This window comes from Aethalodelphis obliquidens, unplaced genomic scaffold, assembly GCF_003676395.1.
Source record: "Aethalodelphis obliquidens isolate GAN/ISIS:26980383/991018 unplaced genomic scaffold, ASM367639v1 scaffold17, whole genome shotgun sequence".
Taxonomy (NCBI): Eukaryota; Metazoa; Chordata; class Mammalia; order Artiodactyla; family Delphinidae; genus Aethalodelphis; species Aethalodelphis obliquidens.
The window spans coordinates 28016569-28040296 of record NW_020837961.1 but is presented as its reverse complement, the minus strand read 5'-3'; the positions used below and the strand labels follow the sequence as shown (position 1 = coordinate 28040296).

The 23728-nt window shown below is 35.0% G+C and overlaps 1 protein-coding gene across 1 annotated transcript in view; it reads left to right on the top strand.

The window, feature by feature from the left end:
- Nucleotides 1-23728, top strand: part of IQCM (IQ motif containing M) — a 335271-nt gene that overhangs the window by 112613 nt on the left and 198930 nt on the right. Inside the window, exon 9 of the mRNA XM_027117094.1 lies at nt 13918-14116. Coding sequence (XP_026972895.1) covers nt 13918-14116 — 199 coding nt within the window. The remainder of the gene's footprint in view (nt 1-13917; nt 14117-23728) is intronic.

The window sequence follows — 23728 nt, the reverse complement described above, 5'->3', positions numbered from 1 at the left end:
AGAATATACTGCCAACTGATCTGTTTTTCACAAATGTTAAAGGAAGCTCTTCATGCTGAGAGAAATGACACCTGTTGTATATTTGAATCTACAAGAAGAAATAAAGAACATTGAACATAGAAAATATACGATGAAAATATATGAAAAAGAATATTTTTTCCAATTATTTTTAAATTGAACATTTTAGGCAAAATCATAACATTATTATGGTACTTATAAGTAGGTAGATGCAAAAACATATATGACAATGCTAGCAAAATAATGGACTTATACTTTTCAAGTTTCTTTCATTTTATGTGTAGTGGTATTAATTCTAAGTAGAGTGGGATAAGAAAGCAAATTGTAATTCGCAGAGCAACCACTAATACAAAAAGATAAACCTAAAAGATAATACGAAAACTAAAATGGAATATCAAAAACTATTTGGTTATCCCAAAAGAAGACAGGAAAGGGAGAACATATAATGGGTGAATAAAAAACAAATAGTAAAATGGTAGACTTAAACCCAACTGTACCAACATTTATATTTCATATACAGAATAAACATGCAGTTAAAAGTAAGAGCTTGTCAGGATGGATAAAAAAGCAAGAACCAACTCTATGCTATTTATAAGAGATGAACATAAAAAGACATTAATTGGAAGTAAAAGGTTAGAGAAAAGATACACAATGAAAAAAAGCTAGCAGAAGAGTGCTAGGGTGGCTATACATCAAAGTAGACTTCAAGGACGATTTCCAGACATAAAGAGGACACTTCATAATTGTAAAAGAATGAATTAATTAGAATTAGATAATAATCCTAAATGTGTATGACTTAATAATAGAGCTTTAACACAAATAAAGCAGAAATTGACAGGACTAAAGAATAAAATGGACAACTGCATAATTATGACTGGAATTTTTTTACACGTCTTTTAGTAATTGATAGGAAAATTAGTAAAAAGTAAATGACAACATAGCAGATTTGAACAAACCGTCAACTGATTTAAACTAATTAACATTTGTAGACTACAACCAACAAATGTAGAAGATGTGTTTTTTTTTAAGTGCACGTGTAACATTCGTTATAGAGATAAGAACAGAAAGCAATGAAATAAAAAACAGAAACAATAAAGCAAATTAAGAAAGCCAAAAGTTGGTTCTTTGAAAAGATTAGTAGAATTTGTAAGCTCCTAACAAAACTAAGAAAAAGAGATAAAACACAAATTACCAATATTAAAAATGAAAGAAGTGGAATCACTATACATTGTATAGACATTAAAAGGAGAAAAGATTATATGAATAAGTTCATGCCTACCACATTCAATAACTGAGATGAAATGGACAAATTCTTGAAAAAAGACATACCAAACTGACACAGAACAAATAGAAAATCTGAATAACCCATATCTATTAAAGAAATTGAATTTGTCATCAAAAACCTTTTCATAAAAAGACTTGCTTTAAGAAAAAAATACTATATATTTTTAAACTATTTGATGGTGTTAGCTTATCTTCTTGTGTAAGTCTTTTTCCTGTAAATATCCTTTACCTGGTTAGTTTGAGTGGGAAGTCATTTTTTTTCTCATAGGTATTACTAAAGTAAAATTTGGTCCAGCCCTTTCAATAATAAAAAGTTGTACACTCTGAAAGGTGAGTGTTTATTGTATTTATTTTCCTGGAGCCAACCAGCTACTCTGAATGCTAAGCATTTTCCTGTACCGCCTGCCATCTGTTGCAGCATAAAGAGCTGTGGCAATTTTGCAGGGACATCTAGCTAACTTTTGCAGGGCTGTCATAAATGTTTTAGAGGATGATGGCTGAAGGGAAGTTTAGAGATCACTTGATTCAATTCTTTTAATTTCCAGGTGAGAAAGTAAAAGTTTAAAAAGATTAAGTGTCTTCTTCAAGGTCACAAAAGTAAAAAGAAAAAAAAAACCCAAAATTGTTACTAGAGTCCAACACTCAATTCACAGCGTTCTTAGTCATGCTGCTTTTATGCCATTTGTATCTTAAATTTTAACAGCCTTTCTCATGATTACTTAAGAGAAGTAGACTGAAACTAATGAATTAGCAAGTACAAGAGTGGCTCTAGTGATTAAAACGTATTACTAGATAGAATTCTGGAGGAAGAGAGATAAAAGAAAGTGAAACAATGTGAAAACAGAGTGAAGTAGTGAATGATATAAAACTAAATATTTCACATGCAGACACATTTCATTGAAAATATTTAAGTGAAACACTATTAAGATTTTCTTCTTCATTTGAAATCCTATACCATTTATGTCATAGAAATTCTGTGAAACTTTAGAATCCAAATGTTGGGACCCTTTAAGCTTGTCTTAAAGAGTTTTTCTTGTTAGAGAGAAATCTCTCATATATTTTCAGCTAGAGGTTTCCGTAGAATCTGCATGAGACAGAGTATATTATAACCTTCCATCAGTCATCTGTCAATTTCAGTAAGGTACTGGCCAATTTCTAAAGTACTTTTGCATTTCAAGGGTGAAAATATGTCACACATATATCACCATTGCCAGGCTATAATAAATATAAGAGAGTTTGGTTTTTTCCCCCTCTTCTTAGTTATAGAAAAAAAAATGATGGAATTTATTTACCCATAGCCACAAGCTTTGAGAGAACTCTCTACAGCTGGCAAATAGAACTGGCTTATGCACCCACTCAGCAGTGTTTTTTAAGGAGGCAGTCACTTGGCTGTTAAAAGGTTGGGATGGGAAGTTAAGCAAACTAAAAATGCTGTTGCTGCACTTGATTTGGAATTACTGCAAATTTGGGCACCCACTCCTGTTCTTGAGAGGGAAGGGAACCTGTTACCTTATATGGATAAAGAGTGGTAGATAAGGCAGAGTTATAATTATTTTTGTCCTAATCTTCAGTGATCATGAACCTAAAATGCATATTTTCACATTTCTATTTTTTTTGTCCATCTTCTAGTGTTTTCAACTGTAAAGATCTCAAAATTTAGAAGGAGAGAAAAAGATATAACAGTAGTGCTCAGGTCCATTTGCTATACAAATATGTATACAGATGTATATAAGACTTTTCATTAGCAGCATTATTAAACAAAGAACTATAATGCTCAAATCCAGTACATTTAGGATAAATTTACCAGGTTCCAGATTCCACACGGTGGCTACTTGATTTTATTTTGGGGTTCTTAAATATATATTTGTGTTATTTTTATAAGAGATATGATCTTATTGTCTTGATTTTCAATTCTGCTAAAAATACTCATTTCATACACACCCTTGCCCAACATTTAGAGAATATAAATTTCATAAATGAACAATATAAAGCAAAATTATTTGATTTCAGAATGCAAGTTTCTATTTCCTCAATATTTCAATTTAAATGGTAAATTTTGAAATTTTAGAACTCCGTAAATGTCAGAAGATTGTTAGAAATCCTTAAGGTTAAGGTATGGTTGAGAAAGCCTAAAACCTTTTTTAAGGGAAAAGAAAGGTTATGATGAGCTTTTCAAAGCGAGCCAAGCATTTTAATTTCAAATAGAATTGCCAAAGGAACGTTTTTACGAGTTTTATTGTTTTTCAAAGTAAAATACTTTATGTAAGATTTCTAAACCAGAAAGAATTAAAGCCCAATAGATGTAATTCTTAATTTGTAATTTAAAAAAAGTAATATGTACACAAATTATAGTATATATGTTTATGTTTTTACCCTGATAAAGGTAAAAAGTGAATGATATTTTGCAATGAAGTGGGATCTTGTCTTTTCCTAGCATCACCTTTTTTTTAATCTTTTCATTAACTTCTTCATGCTTAACACATTTTCTCTTATTTTGTGTGGTACCATAAATATAAAAATATCAAAAGCAGTTTATATTATTAACTAAAAGGAAATAATACATTAGCACACAGAGTTAATTCTCAATATCTAAGTGAAAATTGTGAACCAAGATTGTAATCTATTGTACTATTACCATGACATTGTACTTTTATTTTCTGTGAGAAAGATTTCTTCATATATCTTCCTTGAGGTCCACTTGAATTTGTTTGGCACCTCTAACTATATTGCAAATAGTATCTCCTTCTTTGTTCAGATAAACTATTGTATTTCATGAATAAAACACTTATTCTCTTTTAATGTCTTTCAGCAGTGAGCTGTTAATTCTTTGCAGATTCATCTGACTTTAGTGATAAATTTTCCTTTCGATAAATTTTCCTTTCGTTGAATTTCTAAAGTACATAATTGTTTTTTAAAATGACTGATTTCCAAGTACAGAATAGAAAAATTGATGGGTCTTTAACTCATAGAAGAAAAATATTCTATCGTTAATTCATAATGTTAAAGTTGTAAGAAGTTGTAAGAAGTTGTAAAAGGTGGTCATCAGCCCTTCACCATTTTACTTTTTAGTTTGTTTCAATTCTGGATGATAAAAACATTGTTTAAATATACCATCTATGAAGTGTACCATTTAGAACCCTTAAGTTCCTCTTTTTTTTTTCATTCTTTAGGATTCTAAGCATCCAGATAGTTCATGTAAATATGTAGATGAGGAATAATTATATATTTTCCCTTCCTATTTTGTAGCATGCTAGAACTAAAAGGGTAGTAGTAACCAGATATAACTCACTAATATGTTACTGAAAAGCAAAACTGTGCTAAGAATTCTAAATTTTCTCTTTTTTCATATAATAGAATATAGTACATTTACTGTCATATCTAAGTATGAAATTCACATTTCAGAGTCTGGAGATTTAGCTAGGTACTTTAATGTTTCCTTTATATCTCTAAAATTACTGCATTTGTCCATCATCATTTTTTCTGAAATGGGTCAAGTCCTCTTATTTTATCTCAAAACAATTTTACAGTTTACCACCTAATAACTTTCCTTTGGTCTCTTCTAAAATTTGTTAATTACTAATGTAATATTAGCTTGTTTATGGTATCTTCTGTGAACAGATTATTTTTTCTGGGTCAGTACCCAGCCTAAGCATTTTTTGAAAATAAATTTATAGTGGATATTTCTCCAATGATACTTCCTCTAGTTGTATTTTGTCTTTGGGGAATTATAGAATCTCAAGAGTTTAAGGAACCTTAAAGATTTTCTACTGAAACCCTCTATCCAAAGGGTGAATCTCCTCTATAACATGGTACCTACATCACCTCTACTTGAAAACTCCAGGGATTAGTAATTACTCTGTTCAAGTGGAATCCATTTCATTCTAATTAGTGCTCTGACTTTGACAGCTGTCTCTGTGAGGCTCAACACCTATCCCCCTTGAGCTGGTACCCACTGGTCCTGATTCTGTCTTCTTGAAGCCACTCTAGTTACCAGTTCTCTCTTTAGATTCTCTCTTTCTATACACACACATACACACACACATATCTTTATTATATTTATATATTTATTAGGATGCTAATTCAAATTAGCTTAAGCAAAATGGTAATTAAATCTGTTTGCTCATATAAGTAGAGGTTCCAAGAGTGTAGAGTATGTCAGACATCCGTTCTTTTTATCTCTTTAACATCTTAGGCTCAACTGATTCAACAGGTTCAAGTAATGTCTTCAGGATGTGCTCTCCTTTCATTCATTTTAAATCTCTGCTTGCCCCTATTTGGCCTTAAAACCTCTTACTATAGACTTTTTCTCCATGTGGTAAGCAAAATGGTTGGCTTCCAGCTGTTTGTAATTGACTTACTTCCTGCTCTTACCAGAAAGAAAGGTCTCTTATTAGACACACACACACAGAGAAATATTCTGGCTGACCTTCCAGCTTGGATGACATGGCCAGCCCTAGACAAATCCTAGTCATACGAATGGAGAAGGAGAAGTGCAATTCCACAAGGGAAAGGAGGTGAAAACAGAGGAAAGGAACAGATGCCCACCATACTCAAAAGTATCCCTCTTGAAGTGTGATGCTTAGGAAAGAACATAGTATTTCAGATGTAATTTTAGGAATAGTGTAGAGTGGAACCAAACTGTAGATATTCTAGATCAGTTCATGCAGCCCATCATATGTCAGCTTTGGGGGTCAGTCTCTTAAGGGCAATACTCACATTGATTTCATTTCTGAAAAATAAATAAAACCCCAGACAAGCAAACCCTGAGCCTTTCTCAGATATTCTAACGTATCCCTATTCTGTTCTTTTGCTGTCCCTCCTTTCTTTTCTTTCTCTATCCCTTTTTTCCCTTCATCTATTATATATTGCCAGGTACACAAGGAAAAGTAGTTGCTCTTAGGGAATTCAGAGTATAGAGGGGTGATAGACCAAGAGAATTAAGTTATGTCGTAACTACAATGATGGAGGAAAGGTACCTAACCATCCTCATGAGTCTGAGAGGAATTATTTGTACAATCATGTATATTAACCAATTGCAGAACTTTATAAGCATAGCTATCACATTTCAACATTGGATTTAGCTCCTTATCACTTTTGATAAAAGCTGACAAAAGCTCCTTATCACTTTTGCCTGAGATAGTTAGCTCACACGTTACCTTTTCAATAATCCCACACCAGCCATAACACACTATTTAAAAGTGCAATTTCCACCCCTGCTAGCACTCCCCAACTTCCTTACTTTGCTTTATTTTCTATCAAAGCATACATGGCCTTCTAAAATACTCAATAATTAACTTGTTTACTGTGATTACTGTCTGTCTCTCCCACTAGAACGTAAGCTTAATGAGAACAGGGAATTTTCTATGTTTTATTTATCAGTGTATCCTCAATGCTAGAAGAGTATCTTACACTAAATGAATGAATGAATGAATGAGTAAATGAATATATATTTGTTCAATGCATGGATTAAATTTTTGGATCTTTTCTCTGCCTTCTAATGATTTTTTTCCCTTTCAGGAATTTATAACTCCTATCTCAGACTTTCTGCTCCTTCCTGGGTATCTTCACTGGGATATCCCATAACCGTCTCTCAAAATTGCAATAATTATGTTTTCCCTTCCCCATGTCTTCTCTCCTATATTCCCTATCTCAGCTAGTAATGACACTATCCACCCTACTGCCCAAGACTGCCCAGTCAGCCTATATTTCTCTACCTTGTTTACAAAGATTTTATGAGAATCTTGAAATTTGCCCTCCTGAAATTGAGAAACATCATAAATAATTCCCTGGTGTAGTAATATAGTGAAAACAAAACAAAACAGTAATAAAATTAAAAACAAAGGAAATGAATTCAGGATGGCCTGGCATCCTTTTTGTACACATTCTGGCTCTTGGCACCACTACTACTTTCTTTAGTTCTTCACATACCATCTGATTGATAACTAATACGATCTGATATTAAACAAACACAAGGACACCTGCTTTCCTCAAAAAAGCAAGGAAGCACCTCCGCCCCCCAAACTCATTTCTAATAAAAACCTCCCTCTGGACAAACTTGCAGAAAACCAAACTGACTGTATCTTCTAGCTGTGTTTACATTGACAGTACCAAGAGGACTTAACTACAAGGAAGTGGTATAAGCTGGCTGAACTTGAAATTGGGACAAAGGTCTCTCTACAACTACTTATCATCTCATTTTAATGCTAAAATTCCTGCCCAAGGACACCATGTTGGTTCCCTCTGCTTCTGACCCAAACTCCAAAGGACCATAAAAGGGCAGAAAAGAGGTGCAGACCCTGGTCCAGGAAATCACCACCCATTTCCATGAACCTAAATGACAAGACCTCTGCCCCATACCGCCCCTTTAGCCCCTTTTCCTATGAAAATCTCACCCTTCCCTACACTTAGGGAGAAGGGGCTTTTAGAGCAAGACCTCCTCCTCCTCCATTCCTTGGTCAATGAATAATTTTTCTGTCTGCTGCTATAAAAAGTAATTTTGCCTTATTGATGCGAACAATAACCGGGTAGGGAAAGAAGCAGACATTATTGGTAACAATTCCTGTGTGGAATCAGAAGGAAAACATCTGAGAAACAGCAAGCAGAATAATGAGAGGGAGAACACATAAGTTCTCATCTCTAAGTCACAGTAATCGTACCCAGAAAAGTAAAATAAGAATGAATGGAGAGAAGCAGATTTTCTCAAGCAGAGAAAATCAGATTTTCCATTACTTTTTCATGGAAGCATTCATACAGAGGGAGAGTAGGGAGGCATAAGCATGGGGAGAGGGGGTTACAAAGTCCCATCCCTCTCCAGGTTGTTCCAAAGACTGTCCACATTTCCTGTTTTTCTAGTAGAATTTGACCTGCTTTCTGACCACCACTCTGAGCGTGTTTGCTTGAGGGTCTCCTCAATTCCTGGAAATGACAGTACCTAAAACAGTTATGTGGGTGGGAATAAAATATTGAGTATAATATCAGAAATTGTTTTTAGAATCACCTGAACTGTTGTGGGGATTTATTTCATTACCTAAAGCCCAGTTCTAGGGAAAAGGAATCTGTGGACAGGCACCCATCTTTATTGTCTGCTCTTTTGGAGCAGAGATGAGAGAGACGGATGGCAGGGGGTAGAGCCAGCTCTTCTCCATAACTGACCAAAATTTGGGTTGAGAGCAAAGGGCTACCCCAAGAGGAATAAATGAATGTTTTGGGAGAAACACTATACAACTCATTATGTTCCCTATTGCATAGATAAGCTTGTGAAAAATTGACACCTCTGGGTGCTGTGCCACAGAAATATCAGCTCCCATTACACCTTTGGCATAAACACCCTAGTCATTACAGACATCTTCAGTGGTAATGTTTTTCAGCGCCCTTCAAATAAAAACATGTAGGTACAATAAAAAGGTGGTTTAAATGTTTGTTTTAGAGAGAATTCCCTGGAAGTGCATCATGCTTACCTTGCCCATAATGTCAGAATCAATTAAATTTGAACAAAACCAGTGTTTCCTCTCTGCTTTTGTTTTTGTATTGTCTGAAATGATAATTTCAGTTTAATTCATAACAAATAGTGTTCCTCCAAAAAGCTGATATGTGCAGGAAAGAATAATTGCATTTTTTTGAACTGAATTTGAAATTTAAAAAGCTCTATCTTGTTTTGAGGAAGAACTGTTAGAAACTTGAAACCAAGCAGCAGCAGCAGCAAAAATAAAACCCATCTTTCCAGATATATGACATGATGGGCTGGGAGAATGTCTTCCTAGGAAAATCAGGTATGGGGGCAGGGAGAAGAAATTCTCCCAGCCCGTTGTATGATTTGCATTTCTGGATAGGTACTAGTTAGAGCACTTGAGGTTGTAAACTGTTGAAGCCAAGTACCCTTGGCTTCAGAACATCAACCTCACCCTTTAATATGATCTAGTGAAAGAGATTGCCATGGAACTGGGAGCTACCCAAAATAGGAGGGGTCTTGGGTTTTATGGCTCAGGGCAGGCTAGCATTTTGAGGAATGATCAGAACACAAAAAAAGTGTGGAAAGCACAGAAGAAAACACATCTCATTCACATATTTAAACTATTTAAAATTTTTGCCTTAACTAAACTGGTGTCTATCTTCCACTTCAGGAGGATTGCACCTATTTTTAAAAGTTCCAGGAATCCTGTTTTGATTTTTTTTAAGTGAATAGGTTTTGCTAGCATGAAGTACTAAACCCTTGGGAAGATTTGAAAATGGAGTACTAAATAATATTGAGACAAGATTTTTCATGGAAATGTGTAACATCCCTGTTCTTAAAAATCTCTTTCACCCATGCTGAATTTAATACATTGTTTTTAAACTGAACAGATCTCATATAGGACATTAAAGTAGGCCACAAACTTGTTTCACTTGTTAGCCAAGTTACTTTCAGATCCAGCATTCAAAGCATGAGGGCATCACGTGTTTCTACTTCAAGGCTACAAGTACAGGAAACGAAAGCCCTTGACACAGCTTGGTAGCAGAGGATCCAAATCAGAGTAAACTGTGTAAATTATAACTAAATTACAAAGCATTTGGACAAAGCAGGCATGATAGTCTAATCAGGAAAGCGGTGATATTTACTTCTCGATAATGCAGGTTGGAAGAGGAATTGGGGGTAGGGAGGCATCACAAATCTCTTTTAATGTATTTCCGAACTTGGCAACCTGAATTGATTTTGTCACATATTTGCAGCTTAAAAAGTATTTGGCTTTTACAACAGCCAAAATAAGTGTCCTTTAATCACTTTCAACCTATGAACAGATGGGCAAAGAGTGCTTTTATAAATGGAACATACAAAATACTTCAATATCAGCCAAAACTAATTAGTAGCAATATCTGAAACAAACTCTAAAACTGATGTAGTGTTTAATATATATTATCGTATAAGCATTAGCAGTTGAAAGGAAATTCCCTGTTCAAATGTTTGCCAAGCTCACTGTCTAATGTTTAGATATGATTAACTTAATAATGAACTTATTGTATCTTTTCTCACATGCAATCTTGTTTAATGATTCCTTCTTTCACTGAAAACTATCTGATATGATAACCTTGATCATAGCCTAGATTCATAGGTAGGTAACCTATGATTCTACCTCTTGATGGTTGGGGCTATAAAATCACATTGCAAAGATAGGGACATAAGGAAGCATTAATTGGCTGTCAGTGCAATCAGTTTACCACAGTGAGCTCCTAATATATTTATATTAATAATATTTTAGTTGTTATATATTTAACTTAAGGAGGAGACTTTTCTTTGATTTTTTTTCATGGTTTGGACTTGGATAAATAGGACAACTTTCAATGTATTGACTATTTCAATATATTCAATAGTAGTGCTGAATTAAGTAAAACTATGGATCATTGTACTGAGTTCAAAGATCATGGGGATAATCAAGGAAAAGGCATGGCCATGAAGTGGCAATGGCACATAACAAGCTTTATCTGGGTATCATATGGACAGCTTTGCGTGAGAGGGGAAGTCTCTCACAGCAGGAGACCTTCTAGAAACCATGACATAGAGCCATCACCCAGAAGGGGAAGTGGGTAAGGGAACTCCTGTGGGAACAGGAGAGTCAGAGGGGGGCTTACATGTCTACGTGATATCACTCACAGCAAGATGGGGGTGTCTCTGGGTCAGAGAGCTCCAGTGGGCAGCAGTGGCTTGCGGTCTTTTATGGCCTCAAGGTTTGTCTTATCTATGGCTGGTAGATGTTGGTTATAGTTTCATGGGACATGCAAAACAGGCAGGCTCTAAATGGCTAAAAAATATGCTTGTTTGGGCCATATTTAAAACAATTGGATGTTTAAGAATTTTGAGTTTGGAGCCAGCAGGCTTTTGAGCTAATCCTTGCCTAATGTAAGAAGTAAACAACATAGGGGCCAATATACAAGGGCCATTTTTGACTCATTTATGTAACAACTATGCCACACATACCTTGCCATTTCTAGCATTCCTCCTCTTATACAGTGAAGGAAGAAAATCTTTGGTATGGTCTTGCAGCCATCTGGGACACCCAAAAGATAGGTTAAAAAGACATCACAACAGTTTGTTTTTAAATTTGGGGCTTGAATTTGAATTGGAAAGAATTTTCACAGGAGGCGCAGTATCAGTAAAAGTTATAGGTGCCTTTAGAGTAAAAAAAAGTAACATATCTACAAGTAACATTAAATATTAGGAATACCAGATTTTGTAAGAAGTAGATCACAAGGAAGAAGAAAAAAAAGATTTATAAGCCTGATAGGAGAAATATTTTTGTGATACAGGAACTTTTGTTTCCTAGGAAATCTATAATGAAGGTACTGAACGATTTTTCCTTTGTCATATTAGGAGCAGACTGTTATTCAAAAATCAGTTTCTCAGTGTAACAGAAAGAAAATCAAATTCTAATTTTCCTTTCTTTCTGTATAACACCTATACAACATTCCATAGCTGAGTATTCATTCACAGGCATTTCTCTATTTTAATATTAAGCTTGCTTATCAAAAGTGACCTAACTTTTTCAAAATTTTGTATATTTCATAGCTTCTTTTCAAACCCATTATTTGTAAATATAATTCACCTTCCATCAAGCCTTCAATAAATTATTCTTCAACTTTAAATTTCCCTTTCTTTTATTTTTAACATTCTAATTGTTTAGAGATGTGCTGTTGATGAAAGTCCATATGGCTAGGGCCTAAGATAAAATTCTTTTCTTCTTCAATTGATAAAAAAACAGACAAAACCTATCCATCATTTTGTAAACATGTTTGTGTTTCCTTATAATCCTTTTAATTAATGTAGTTCTAATCACTCATATTAACTACAGCTTTTAACCAAAAATAGCTAATTTCAATTCTCCTTCTCCCTTCCCCCGACCCCCTCCCACACTACATATACTTTTCATTACATGACTAAGAACTCTGAGCCATTCAAGGCACTTTAGGAGACCAGAAGAGATGTGGTGACCACTGCTGGTACTTTAACACTATGCATTACACATCACCTTACAGTCAGCCACACATATCCCTTTAAGATTTTTTTACACCTTATTGTTAGAACATGAAACTTTGACTATAAAGTTGGCTCATCTAGGTATTTCTAGAAGACTTATTTCTTCTGAGAAAAAGTCATCAACTCAGGATCCTTTAGATTTCACAGTAGGTCTTGAAACTCTGGCCAAGCCAGAAGTGACCATTTCTATTTCATCCACATTCCCAGTTTATCTCATACATGGAGGCCTGTTCATAAAAATTGTTATATTAAAGGAGCAAAAATACTCTTAGAAGGCAGAGCTCCCTCTTTTCTAAGCTATTCAAAATCAATCTTAATTCAAACAAACAAAAATAAGACTTTGCCTTATTTTCTTTGCCTTTTCTAGTAGCTTTGTCTACTTGAATATTTCTCTACAGCACATGTTGTATTTTTGACTCGTTAATCTACAGAAATTTTCTCAAGAGAGAGAATAAGAGAAAGAACCAACCAGGGATACAAAAGAGCTACAGTTACAAGAACATCATACAAGGCTAACTTCCTTTCTTTTGCAAAGACAAAAAGGACATTTTTCATTTATATACACAAACACAAAGAAATAACAGCCTCGGTTCTGTATCTTTAACTATAGGTCAAAAGTAAATATGGAGGACAATTTTCTGTGCTTGAGCAAATGTCATTGATCAGTAGTGGCTACTTTTTGTGCCAGTACCATACTGTCTTGATTACTGTAGTATAGTCTGAAGTCCAGGAGCCTGATTCCTCCAGCTCCGTTTTTCTTTCTCAAGATTGCTTTGGCTATTTGGGGTCTTTTGTTAAAAAAATAAAAAATCCAGCAACAACAACAAAAAAGAAAAATATGTTCGTATGCTAAAAATTGCAAGGAAACTACACTTTGAACTTTGGAAGACTTTGAAAAAACTGACTACCTATAAAAAATGCAACAGATATATAAAGGAAAAAAAGCAGACACAAGATTGCCAAGGTTACAGACAGTCTGTTCATAGTAGAAAGTCTGTAGTTTTCTCACATGGTCATCATCACTGCAAGGACGGACCATCCATATCAGCGATGCAGGGCTTGTCCTGTTTTCCAGTATGATCCCTCACTTCTGCGATTCTGTAGTCCATGGCCCTAACAATACACTACCCTGCCTCTCAGTTGAGTGCATTTGGAAAATAAAATTACTTTTCAGATGATGTTTGGTAAGTAGATTATCAGTGCCAAGTAATTTTGAAGCAATCTTTAGTTTAAAATAGCTTCTGGGACAGGAAAGTTATTTTTACTAATGTGCCCTGTCATAGGAAAATATTTTGTTCCTTAGATACTATATCTCTCTTTTGAATAGTTGTGGATAAGCTTTGACAGATTCACTTTCTTTTGGGTTTCCCTTCTTCAGAAGATTAATTTATACATGTTATATTAATTCTGGCATATTCAACCTTCTTTGGAGAACCCTGTTGGAATGTTCAGCTGATATACCTATGAACTTTATGTGCTAATTACAATATATTTCCTATTTCAATATATTCCCTATTTCAAAATATTCATTATGAAAGTGAATTTAAGACTTTTTAGAAGTTTATTTTTCTTATTAACTCTAATAAGAAAGTTTTATATTTTATTTTTAGCCCAAAATCTATTCTAAGTAAAAGTGATAAACTTGACAATAAAGTTAAAAGAATTGGACCACAAATGGAAAACTTCCAAGTGTTCCGGCGAAGGAAAAAATTCGCAATTACCAAAAACATTGTTAGAATGGTCATCGTCATGCAGGCACTTGTCAGAGGGTGGCTCGAACGCAAAAGATTCCAAAGAATAATGATCAAGGTAAAGCATATATTGAATATTATAATGTGTTTAAAAAGTCTTCTATTCTTCCAGTTTTATTGAGATATAACTGATATACAGCACTGTACAAGTTTAACGTATACAGCCTAATGATTTGACTTACATCACAAAATGATTACCACAGTAAGTTTAATGACCACGCATCATCTCATATAGATACAAAATTAAGAAATAGAAAACAAATTTCCTTGTGATGAGAACTCTCAGGATTTACTCTTAACATCTCCCATATATAACATACAGCTGAGTTCATTATATTTGTCCTGCTATACATGACATCCCTTGTACTCATTTATCCTATAACTGGAAGTTTGTACCTGTTGACTGCCTTCCTCCAATTTCCCCTTCGCCTCCCCCTCTCCTCTGGTAACCACAAATCTGGTCTCTTTTTCTATGAGTTTGTTTGTTGTTTTTGAGGTGTAATTGACCTACAACACTACGTTAGTTCCTATTTCACAACATAGGAGTTGATACTTTTATACATTTCAAAATGATCACCACAACAAGTGTAGTTATCATTTGTCACCATACAAAGATATTATGTAATTACTGAGTAAATTCCCCATACTGTACATTTCATACCTGTGATTCATATATTTTACAATTGGAAATTTATACCTCTTAATCTCTTTTACCTGTTTCTCTCCTCCCTCCGACCCCCCCTCCTCTGGCAAAAACCTGTTTGTATCTATGACTCTGTTTCTGTTTTGTTGTTTATTCATTTGTTTTCCTTTTTATATTCCATATATACGTGAAATCATGCAGTATTTGTCTTCCTCTGTCTGACTTATTTCACTTAGCATAATGCCCTCTAGGTCCATACAGATATCCTCTAGGTTGTCACAAATGGCAAGATTTCATTCTTTTTTTTTTTTTTGGCTGAGTATAAATATATAAATATACACATTTTTAGCCATGTATAAATGTATAGACTTATATATATATTTTAAATATATTTAAAATATAAATATATATTTATATATAAAATACATTTATGTATATACTTTATATATATATATATACACACCACATTTTTTTAAGCATTCTCCTGGATATTTATTTATTTATTTATTTATATGTTTATTGGAGTATAATTACTTTACAATGTTGTGTTAGTTTCTGCTGTATATCAAAGTGAATCAGCTATATGTATCCCCATATTCCCTCCCTCTTGAGCCTCCCTCCCACTCTCCCTATCCCACTCCTCTAGGTGGTCACAAAGCACCAAGCTGATCTCCCTGTGCTATGCAGCTGCTTCCCACTAGCTATCTGTTTTACATTTGGTAGTGTATATATGTCAATCTCACTTTCTCACTTCGTCCCAGCTTCCCCTTCTCCCCTCCCCTGTGTCCTCAAGTCCATTCTCTACGTCTGCATCTTTATTCCTGTCCTGACCATAGGTTCTTCAGAACCAATTTTTTTTAGATTCCATATATATGTGTTAGCATACGGTATTTGTTTTTCTCTTTCTGACTTACTTCACTCTGTATGACAGTCTCTAGGTCCATCTACCTCACTACAAATAACTCAATTTCATTTCTTTTTATGGCTGAGTAATATTCCGTTGTATATATGTGCCACATCTTTTTTATCCATTCATCTGTCAATGGACACTTAGGTTGTTTCTCTGTCCTGGCTATTGTAAATAGTGCTGCAATGAACATTGTGATACATGTCTATTTTTGAATTATGGTTTTCTCAGGGTATATGCCCAGTAGTGGGATTGCTGGGTCATATGGTAGTTCTATTTTTAGTTTTTTAAGGAACCTCCATACTGTTCTCCATAGTGGCTCTATCAATTTACATTCCCACCAACAGTGCAAGAGTGTTCCATTTTCACCACACCCTCTCCAGCCTTTATTGTTTGTAGATTTTTGATGATGGCCATCTGACTGGTGTACCACATTTTCTTTATCCATTCATCCATCAATGGACATTTAGATTCAATTAAGCAGACTTTTGAGTAGTCACCTTGTCAATATACCTATGATTTTTCTAAATAAAGTTCTGTCTACATTCTTTGGTTTAAGAAAATTTTATTTATAATATACTCTTGTGACAGTTTCAGATTGTATCAAGCTGGAGACTGTGAACAAGTGCCTAGCTTATCCTTAACCCAACAGTTCTGGGATTACTTTTACTCTAAGGCTGGGACCACCTATTTGCATTGATTTTGTTTCTCCTATGCTATCTGCTTATTCTCTGTTTAAAGTAACTTTCCACTTCCCACACTCCTGAATACTCTTTCAGTGCATAAACCTTCACCTTAAAAAGAAACTACACACACATCCACACACCCACCTGAGCAACTTTTATAAACAGCAATCCTGACACTCAGAATAAAACATAAGGACCTATTTTGGCTGGGCAAATGCAGAAGAACCTGAGTGGATGGATTTTGGCAAAACTTTGAGAGAATCCAAAAATGTTTCACCTTGAGGACTAAAGTTGTGCTACTCATAAAGGAATTTGGAAAACCAACTAGAAATAGAAGAATAGATCAGGAGTGCCCACTTGAATTCCTGGATTATCTGGGAGGACCCCCCCCAAATGGCCTCTCATTGGGCACCCTGAATGAATTTCTCTGAGAATACAGGCTTGCTGTTAGAAGGTAGTCCATTTGCCTATCGACGTGTGTATATTTGTACATGCATTAATATGTACATATAACATACATTTGTAGTTCTGATGATTCAATGTGATAATGTGTGTAAAACTCTGACAATAAGTAAGCATTCCATATAGTTAATCTTTCAGTAATTCTGTGAAATCTCTGCTTCACATTTTATATGTGAAGAAATTGATGCTCAGAGAAATTAAGTCATTTGACTAGAGTTGCCCTCCTGGTAAGTGACAGAGCTAGAATTCAAACCCTTGTCTGACCCCAAAGCCCATGCTCATTCTACATATTATATCATCGACTTAAACTACTTTATAGCTGATTGCTCCCTAATCTAATCTAAGGCCCTATCCCAGACCTATCTCTCCAGCTCTAGATTTAGGCATTTAATTCCCCATTTGCAAGGTCCATAGTTAAACCAAACTCCACGGAGCCTTCAATGAACTTATTTTCTTACTCCACAAAGTTCTTCCTTTCCTGTACTACCTATTTTGGTGAACTGTCCCACCACCCATTGTCCAAGCTATACACCTGGAGTTTTCTTAGTCTCCTTCAACTTTCTCACCCCCATATTCAGTTGGTCACCACTTCCTTAACATTTCCTGTGCTGCTCTTCCTCTCTGGGCTCTTACCATAGCTCCTATTCATCACTCCTCACATGGAGAACTGCAGTAGTCTCCTAATTGGCCTCCCTGCCTGTAGACCTACTCCCATCTAATCTGTCATCTGCAGTTGAGGAAATTCCACTCTGATGACCTTATTCCATTTCTTTATAGTCTTTTGAAAGCCCCATGTTTCTTATCAGATGAAATATGAATTCTCTAACATAGTACACATGGCCTCCCTGGTCTGGCCATTTCCCACTGTCCAGCCTCATCACAGGACACTTCTTCACTAATACCCTGTGCTCTAGCAAAGCCCAAATCCTTTAATTCCCTGATTGTTTCCTATTATCTTATGTTTTTATACTGTTCTCTCAGACTGGAATACTCTTCCTAATTTTCTGATAAACTCCAACTCATTCTTTAAGATCTTGCTTAAGTGTTCATACCTAGACACCTTTTTCGGTCCATCAAGCAGAGCTGAGCTCTCTATTTTTGGTCGTTATTGTGCCCAGTCCTCTACATTTTGACCTTTTGTTTACACCTCTGTCATGGGCACTACAATTTCTGTGACCTGTTTGGGAGTACATACTCTTTACTTTTATATTATATAGCACCACATACTGTTTTGATGCATGCATTCTCTCTTATTTTAACTATATTCACTTATTATCTGCTGTTTTTCTTGTTTATTTTCTTGTTTGTATATGTTTATATTGTTTTCTGTCTTGTTTGCTACCATGTCCAAAGGCTTAGAATAGTGCTTGGCATATGGTAGCTATTCCACAAATGTCTTAGAATGGATGAATTAATTCAACAAAATATAGTTGTAGAAGTTTATCAGGGCACTCTAATTATTCATATATATATATATATATATAAAAACATATATAAATAAATATATCATACACGATATTATGTATATGATAATATACTTATATTATAATTTAACTTAATTTTAGCATTTCCTGATGTTGGAGAGAACGGTAGCATCATCCAAAACCTCTGGGACAAAATGGGTCTAGAAAACGTAGAGAGCAAGAGTGAGCCCAAGATGATAGTGAAAAGGAGAGCTCGGCAAGGAAAATGTTGAATTTCTATGTGGAGGTAGAATTGAGATAAAAAGAATGAGAAGCCTTTTTCAAGGGTCTGAGCAAATATAAACTAGATTGTTTACTTTGATTTGGTTGTGAAATTTGTTATGATCATTGATTTTCTTTTTTATTCCACCATTGGTGTGTATGTTGCATGGCTGCTCTGCTGATACAGTTAATGTTGTTCTGCTTACTGTTGAAATGGTCATGTGGCAGGCCTGTAATGCATGCATAGTCCGGTTCCAGGACTGAGCCTTGTGCAGTGTTGCTGTTGGGGGAATTCCTGATAGACTTTCTGGTGTAAAGGCTGCACAGCAAATCACTGGATAATTGTCAGCACTGTGGGAATCCCTCCACTGGGAAACTTACATAGTCATATTGTTCGGCTGGCACTTCAGAGCTTGTGGCTGTAGACAATATCTGCTAGAATGTTGCTCTAAAGTACCTCAGGAGACTGTATAGTTTCCACCATTTCCTGTGAAATGCTCTAGTTTGGGTTTATTTAGAAATAATGAAGCAGCATTGAATTATATCAGTCATAAGGAGACCACAGAAATTGCTGCCTTTAACCATCAGCATTATTTATTTCCACCATTAAAAATATCCTTTTCCTTTTAAAATTTCTATGTTGTTTGTTTGCATGTGTTTTGGTATAAGTTAATATGATCCAGAAAAAAATCCTAAAGACACAAAAACAGTATTTTCCTCAGTGTAATGCCTCTAAGATTTTAACTTAAAGATTTTTCCGTGAATATTTATAATTTAAATTTTAAAATTTTAGTCTTAAGTTGATATGTTCAGTTGCTGTTTGTCAAAAATACTGAAATTCTAAAACATTTGAATGGCTGGTGGTTGCAATAAAAAAGTGTTCAAAATTGGCTTTGAATAAATATTTGTTGAATAAATAAAATTGGAGAAATCCTAGAAATCTGAGTTTTAATATCCCATGCATAGGTCAGTGGTCTTTATTCTTTTGGGGGTTACAGAATCCTTTGAAAATTTGATAAAGTATGGATTTCCTCTCATTATCTAAAAAAAAACCCAATAAGAAATAAAAAGAAAATTCTGAAGCCCATTCATGGACCTGTGGCACTGGTGACCTCGTATGGAATAGTTTTATTACATAAATGTGTTAACTCTCAGGTACTGGGAGAACTGTATTAATGTATTCCAAAACACTTTTTAAGAAATGTGATCATAGTTACTATTTACTAGATCTGATATCTTGCCTGATGTATAGAGCAAATAGTCCAGATAGAAATGGAGGTAACTAAGTCTTAGGTATTATTAGAGAACTTAGAAAGACCACTGAACCCAAAGGACTGTGTCTAGTGTGGGGGTAGTGTCAACAAATTGAGATCTGGAGGATGAAGGGTAGTTGTGTTTTGTCATGTAGATGGGGAGGTTGAGAGAGTTGTAGGCCCAGGGAATCTCAACGGCCTTAGACGATACAGACATTTAGGGGGCTGGCTGGGAGGAGGACAGTGGCAGTAGAGGAAGATGAAGGTAGGAGCAGATTAACAATGTTCTTAAAAACCATGCTAAGGAGTTTATACATAGAGTATGGGAATGGATGACTTTAAAGCAGGTCAGTGACATGAAGAGATTTTTTATTTTAGAAAAATTACTGACTCTGGACAATGAATTGGGGAAAGAAGGTGGCAAAATTAGAGAAAGAACAACTAGTATGCTTTTTCAGTAATCCAGTGCATGATGGTGGTGGCTTGGGGCAAAGTTGGAGAATTGCACAGTAGGTAGGACATTGGGTTTGATTAGATTTGGAGATAAGGGAGCTGGAAGAGTCAGGAATGGATCCTAGGTTTTTGTCTTGGGCAACCTGATGGATGATTGTGAAATATAGAACTTCGGAGGAGTGAGTGGGAGAGGTGGGAGGAAAGGAAAGGAGACAGAGTCGAGTTTTCAACACTGAGTTTGAAGTGCCTGTGGAACATCCTTGAGATGTCTGGGAAGCAGTTGGGTATATGAGTCTAAGCTCAGAAGGAAGACTGGGCCATAGGGAAACATTTGAGGTTCGTCAGTAGTTCTTAAACTTTTTCCACCTTAACACACCTGAAGAAGAATATAAAACCATCCCACCCATAAAAGTGGCTCAATTTGGCAATGATTGTCATTTTATCTCTGAGAAAGCTCTTTCCCAAGGTGACTGCATGGCTCTCTTATTTCATTCGTCTTTCTGTTCATTGTTACATTATCAAAAAGCCTGCCCCATACTACCCTATAAAAAAATAACACTTACTCTGGTCACTCCCTATTCCATTTAAAACACTATTGTTCTTCATACCACGGACTGCCACCTAATACATATATATTTGTTTATTGGATTATTTTTCCTTCCATCAGAATGTAACTCATTGTGAGACAGGAATTTTGTCTTTTCTGTTCACTAATCTACAAGGTCTAGAACTTCCCTGGCACATGTCTTTGAATAAATTATTTTCAACATGGTGGAGAATGGGATGAGAGGATGTGAAATCTGGGAAATCTTTTCTACACATTTTGATTCAGGTCCCTGAACAAGGATACCCTCTGTACTCTGCCCTCATCCATAGATTTGAGAATCATTATTAGTGATACTGTCTAGAGACATTGGAATTGATGTCATTGTCCAGAGAACATATGTAAAGTAAGGAGAGAGGCATGAAAAGGCAAGAGTGAGAAATACCAATGCTCAAGGGAGAAGGCAGAGATGAGGATTCCACAAATGAATTCCATAGCTAGAGAGGTATGAAGAAAACCAGAATATGCTAGATCAAGGAAGTTCAGACACAGTATAATAAAGAGGGTTAGATCAGTGATTTCCAATGCTGCTAGGAATGAAGGCCTAGGCAAAAATAGGTAGAAGAACTAGTACTTCACAGTAGGAGAAACATAAATGGCTTGTAAACATGAAAGAAGCTACTCTTGCTAGTAATCAAAGAAATTAAGTTCCACTAAGTATCATATGGTAGTGGAATCCTCCCAACAAGCAGTCAATTCATTACTTTAAAAAAAGACATGACCATATCAAATAAAAAGCTGACTTACATTTGGAAAATATTTTTAAATCCTGATATACGATAAGCATGATACATTTACACTTTAAATCAACATGGATTGGAAAATTATAATCAGTAATTTGCATTGTCTTTTATTTCAATATTGCTGTTGTAAATATCAATTTGTACATTTTTCTGATTAATTCTGTCTTGAGAAACGTTTAGAAATATGGTGAAAGATCCACATACTGAGATGACATAGCATCATAACTGAGGCATATTTCTGTACAGAAGGCTGGCAGAGAGGCATGCTATAATAAGAACCACACAGATGGACCATTGTCATTTTCTCTGACCCAAGTTCTTAACCATGAAAACCTCCTAGGTAGCCTTCTGAATGCCTCAGATCTGAGAAGGGTTTCTTCACAAGACAGGTTGTGTCCACAAAAGAGGATTTATTAAATTCAGAGGAAAAACACTCATATTGGGTTTGGTGACTGACCAAATGCCCCTGCTCTCTTAGCAAATGTCATCATTCAACTAAGCAGCACTTCAAGCAGGGACCTTTTGCCTCATGTTCTAAGAATACAATTAAAACAATGCTTGATTCTTAATTATTAGCAAAAGAAACCTACTGGCAGACTTAAGCAGAAAGGTATTGACTAGAATATTGGGCAGAGGTCTGAAGAATTAAGCTCGGGAACATGAAGGAATGATGAAGGCTAGCCTAGATAGCTCCTTGGACTCCAGTCAAATCCTGCACAGAGTCTGTTGCAAATGCTGAATCCTGTTCTGCTTCCACCAATGCTACCCTTAGAAAATGGATATTGCTGCCACGGTTACTCTACCACACAAATAGATTTCTCACTGTTTGTTTCACTTTTAAAAGCATTATTAGTTTCGAGTGAAAACCTGAGTCTGGTGTAGATAATGGAGGAAGCTTTGTCACATGTCTGCATCCCAGCAACAGAGGAGGCTTGGATCATGAGCAACTGATATGTGGCTTCAAATGGTAGGAAGTGAGTTATGCCTTCTGCTAAGATTCACATTATGGAGAGTGCTCCAAAAGTGTGGCTTACTTCACTCTGTATGACAGACTCTAGGTCCATCCACCTCACTATGAAATGTAAAATAGATAGCTAGTGGGAAGCAGCCACATAGCACAGGGAGATCAGCTTGGTGCTTTGTGACCACCTAGAGGGGTGGGATAGGGAGGGTGGGAGGGAGGGAGACGCAAGAGGGAAGAGATATGGGGATATATGTATATGTATAACTGATTCACTTTGTTATACAGCAGAAACTAACACACTATTGTAAAGCAATTATACTCCGATAAAGATGTTTAAAAAAAAATTAAAAACCATAAATAAAGTGTGACCAATCCATTATTTAAAACAAAACAAAACAACAACAACAAAATGACAAGAGCCTATTGAACAAAAGGCAGATTAAAAATACACACTGGAAAATGTTATTAAATGTTGAAAGACATTAGCAAACATTCAGAATCTGCCTGATTCTGATGGAATTCAGATGGAAGGAGAAAAGGAAAGTAGTGAAATTATGCTAATTTATTTTTTTATTTAGGTAAATCAAGAAATATTATTTCATTGATAGTTTTGATAAATTAAAAAATATAGGCTTAAACATAGTGTTTTAAAAAGGTGAAGAAAAATAAAATAATAAAAACAATCTTCCAAGAATCACACAAAACAGAAAATAAATAAGAGCAAGAACAATCATAAGTGTAATAGTAACTATACTAGGAAAGAAACCAAAACAAAAATTTACAGAATGGGTGAAAAATGTGAAATTCAAGTAAATTAAGAGGAATACTTATATAATTAAAAGTGTGGGCTCTGAATTGTCCTTATTTTGAATTCAGAACCAATTCTGCAATTTACTAACTATAGGACCGTGGGAAAGTCATTTAAAGATGTTATGCTTTAGTGTTTTTACTTGTATAATGGTATGCAAAGCACATCAAAGGAAAGTGGACTCAGAAGGAATTTTATGAACTTCAGTACATTTGTAAAAAATTAATGAAAATAGGTTAATTAAGTCTTTAATTCAAGAAGCCAAGAAGGAGAAAATAAACCTTAAAAAAAGGAATTAATAAAGATAAGTAGAGAAATTAATGAGCTAGAAAATGTAAAAATATTTGAATTGGTAAATAAAATGGAACTGGCTGTTTACAAAACCAAAAAAAAAAAAAACCTGAAATAGATGAATTTTTATACTTTAATTTAAAAAAGTGTATTATAGGGCTTCCCTGGTGG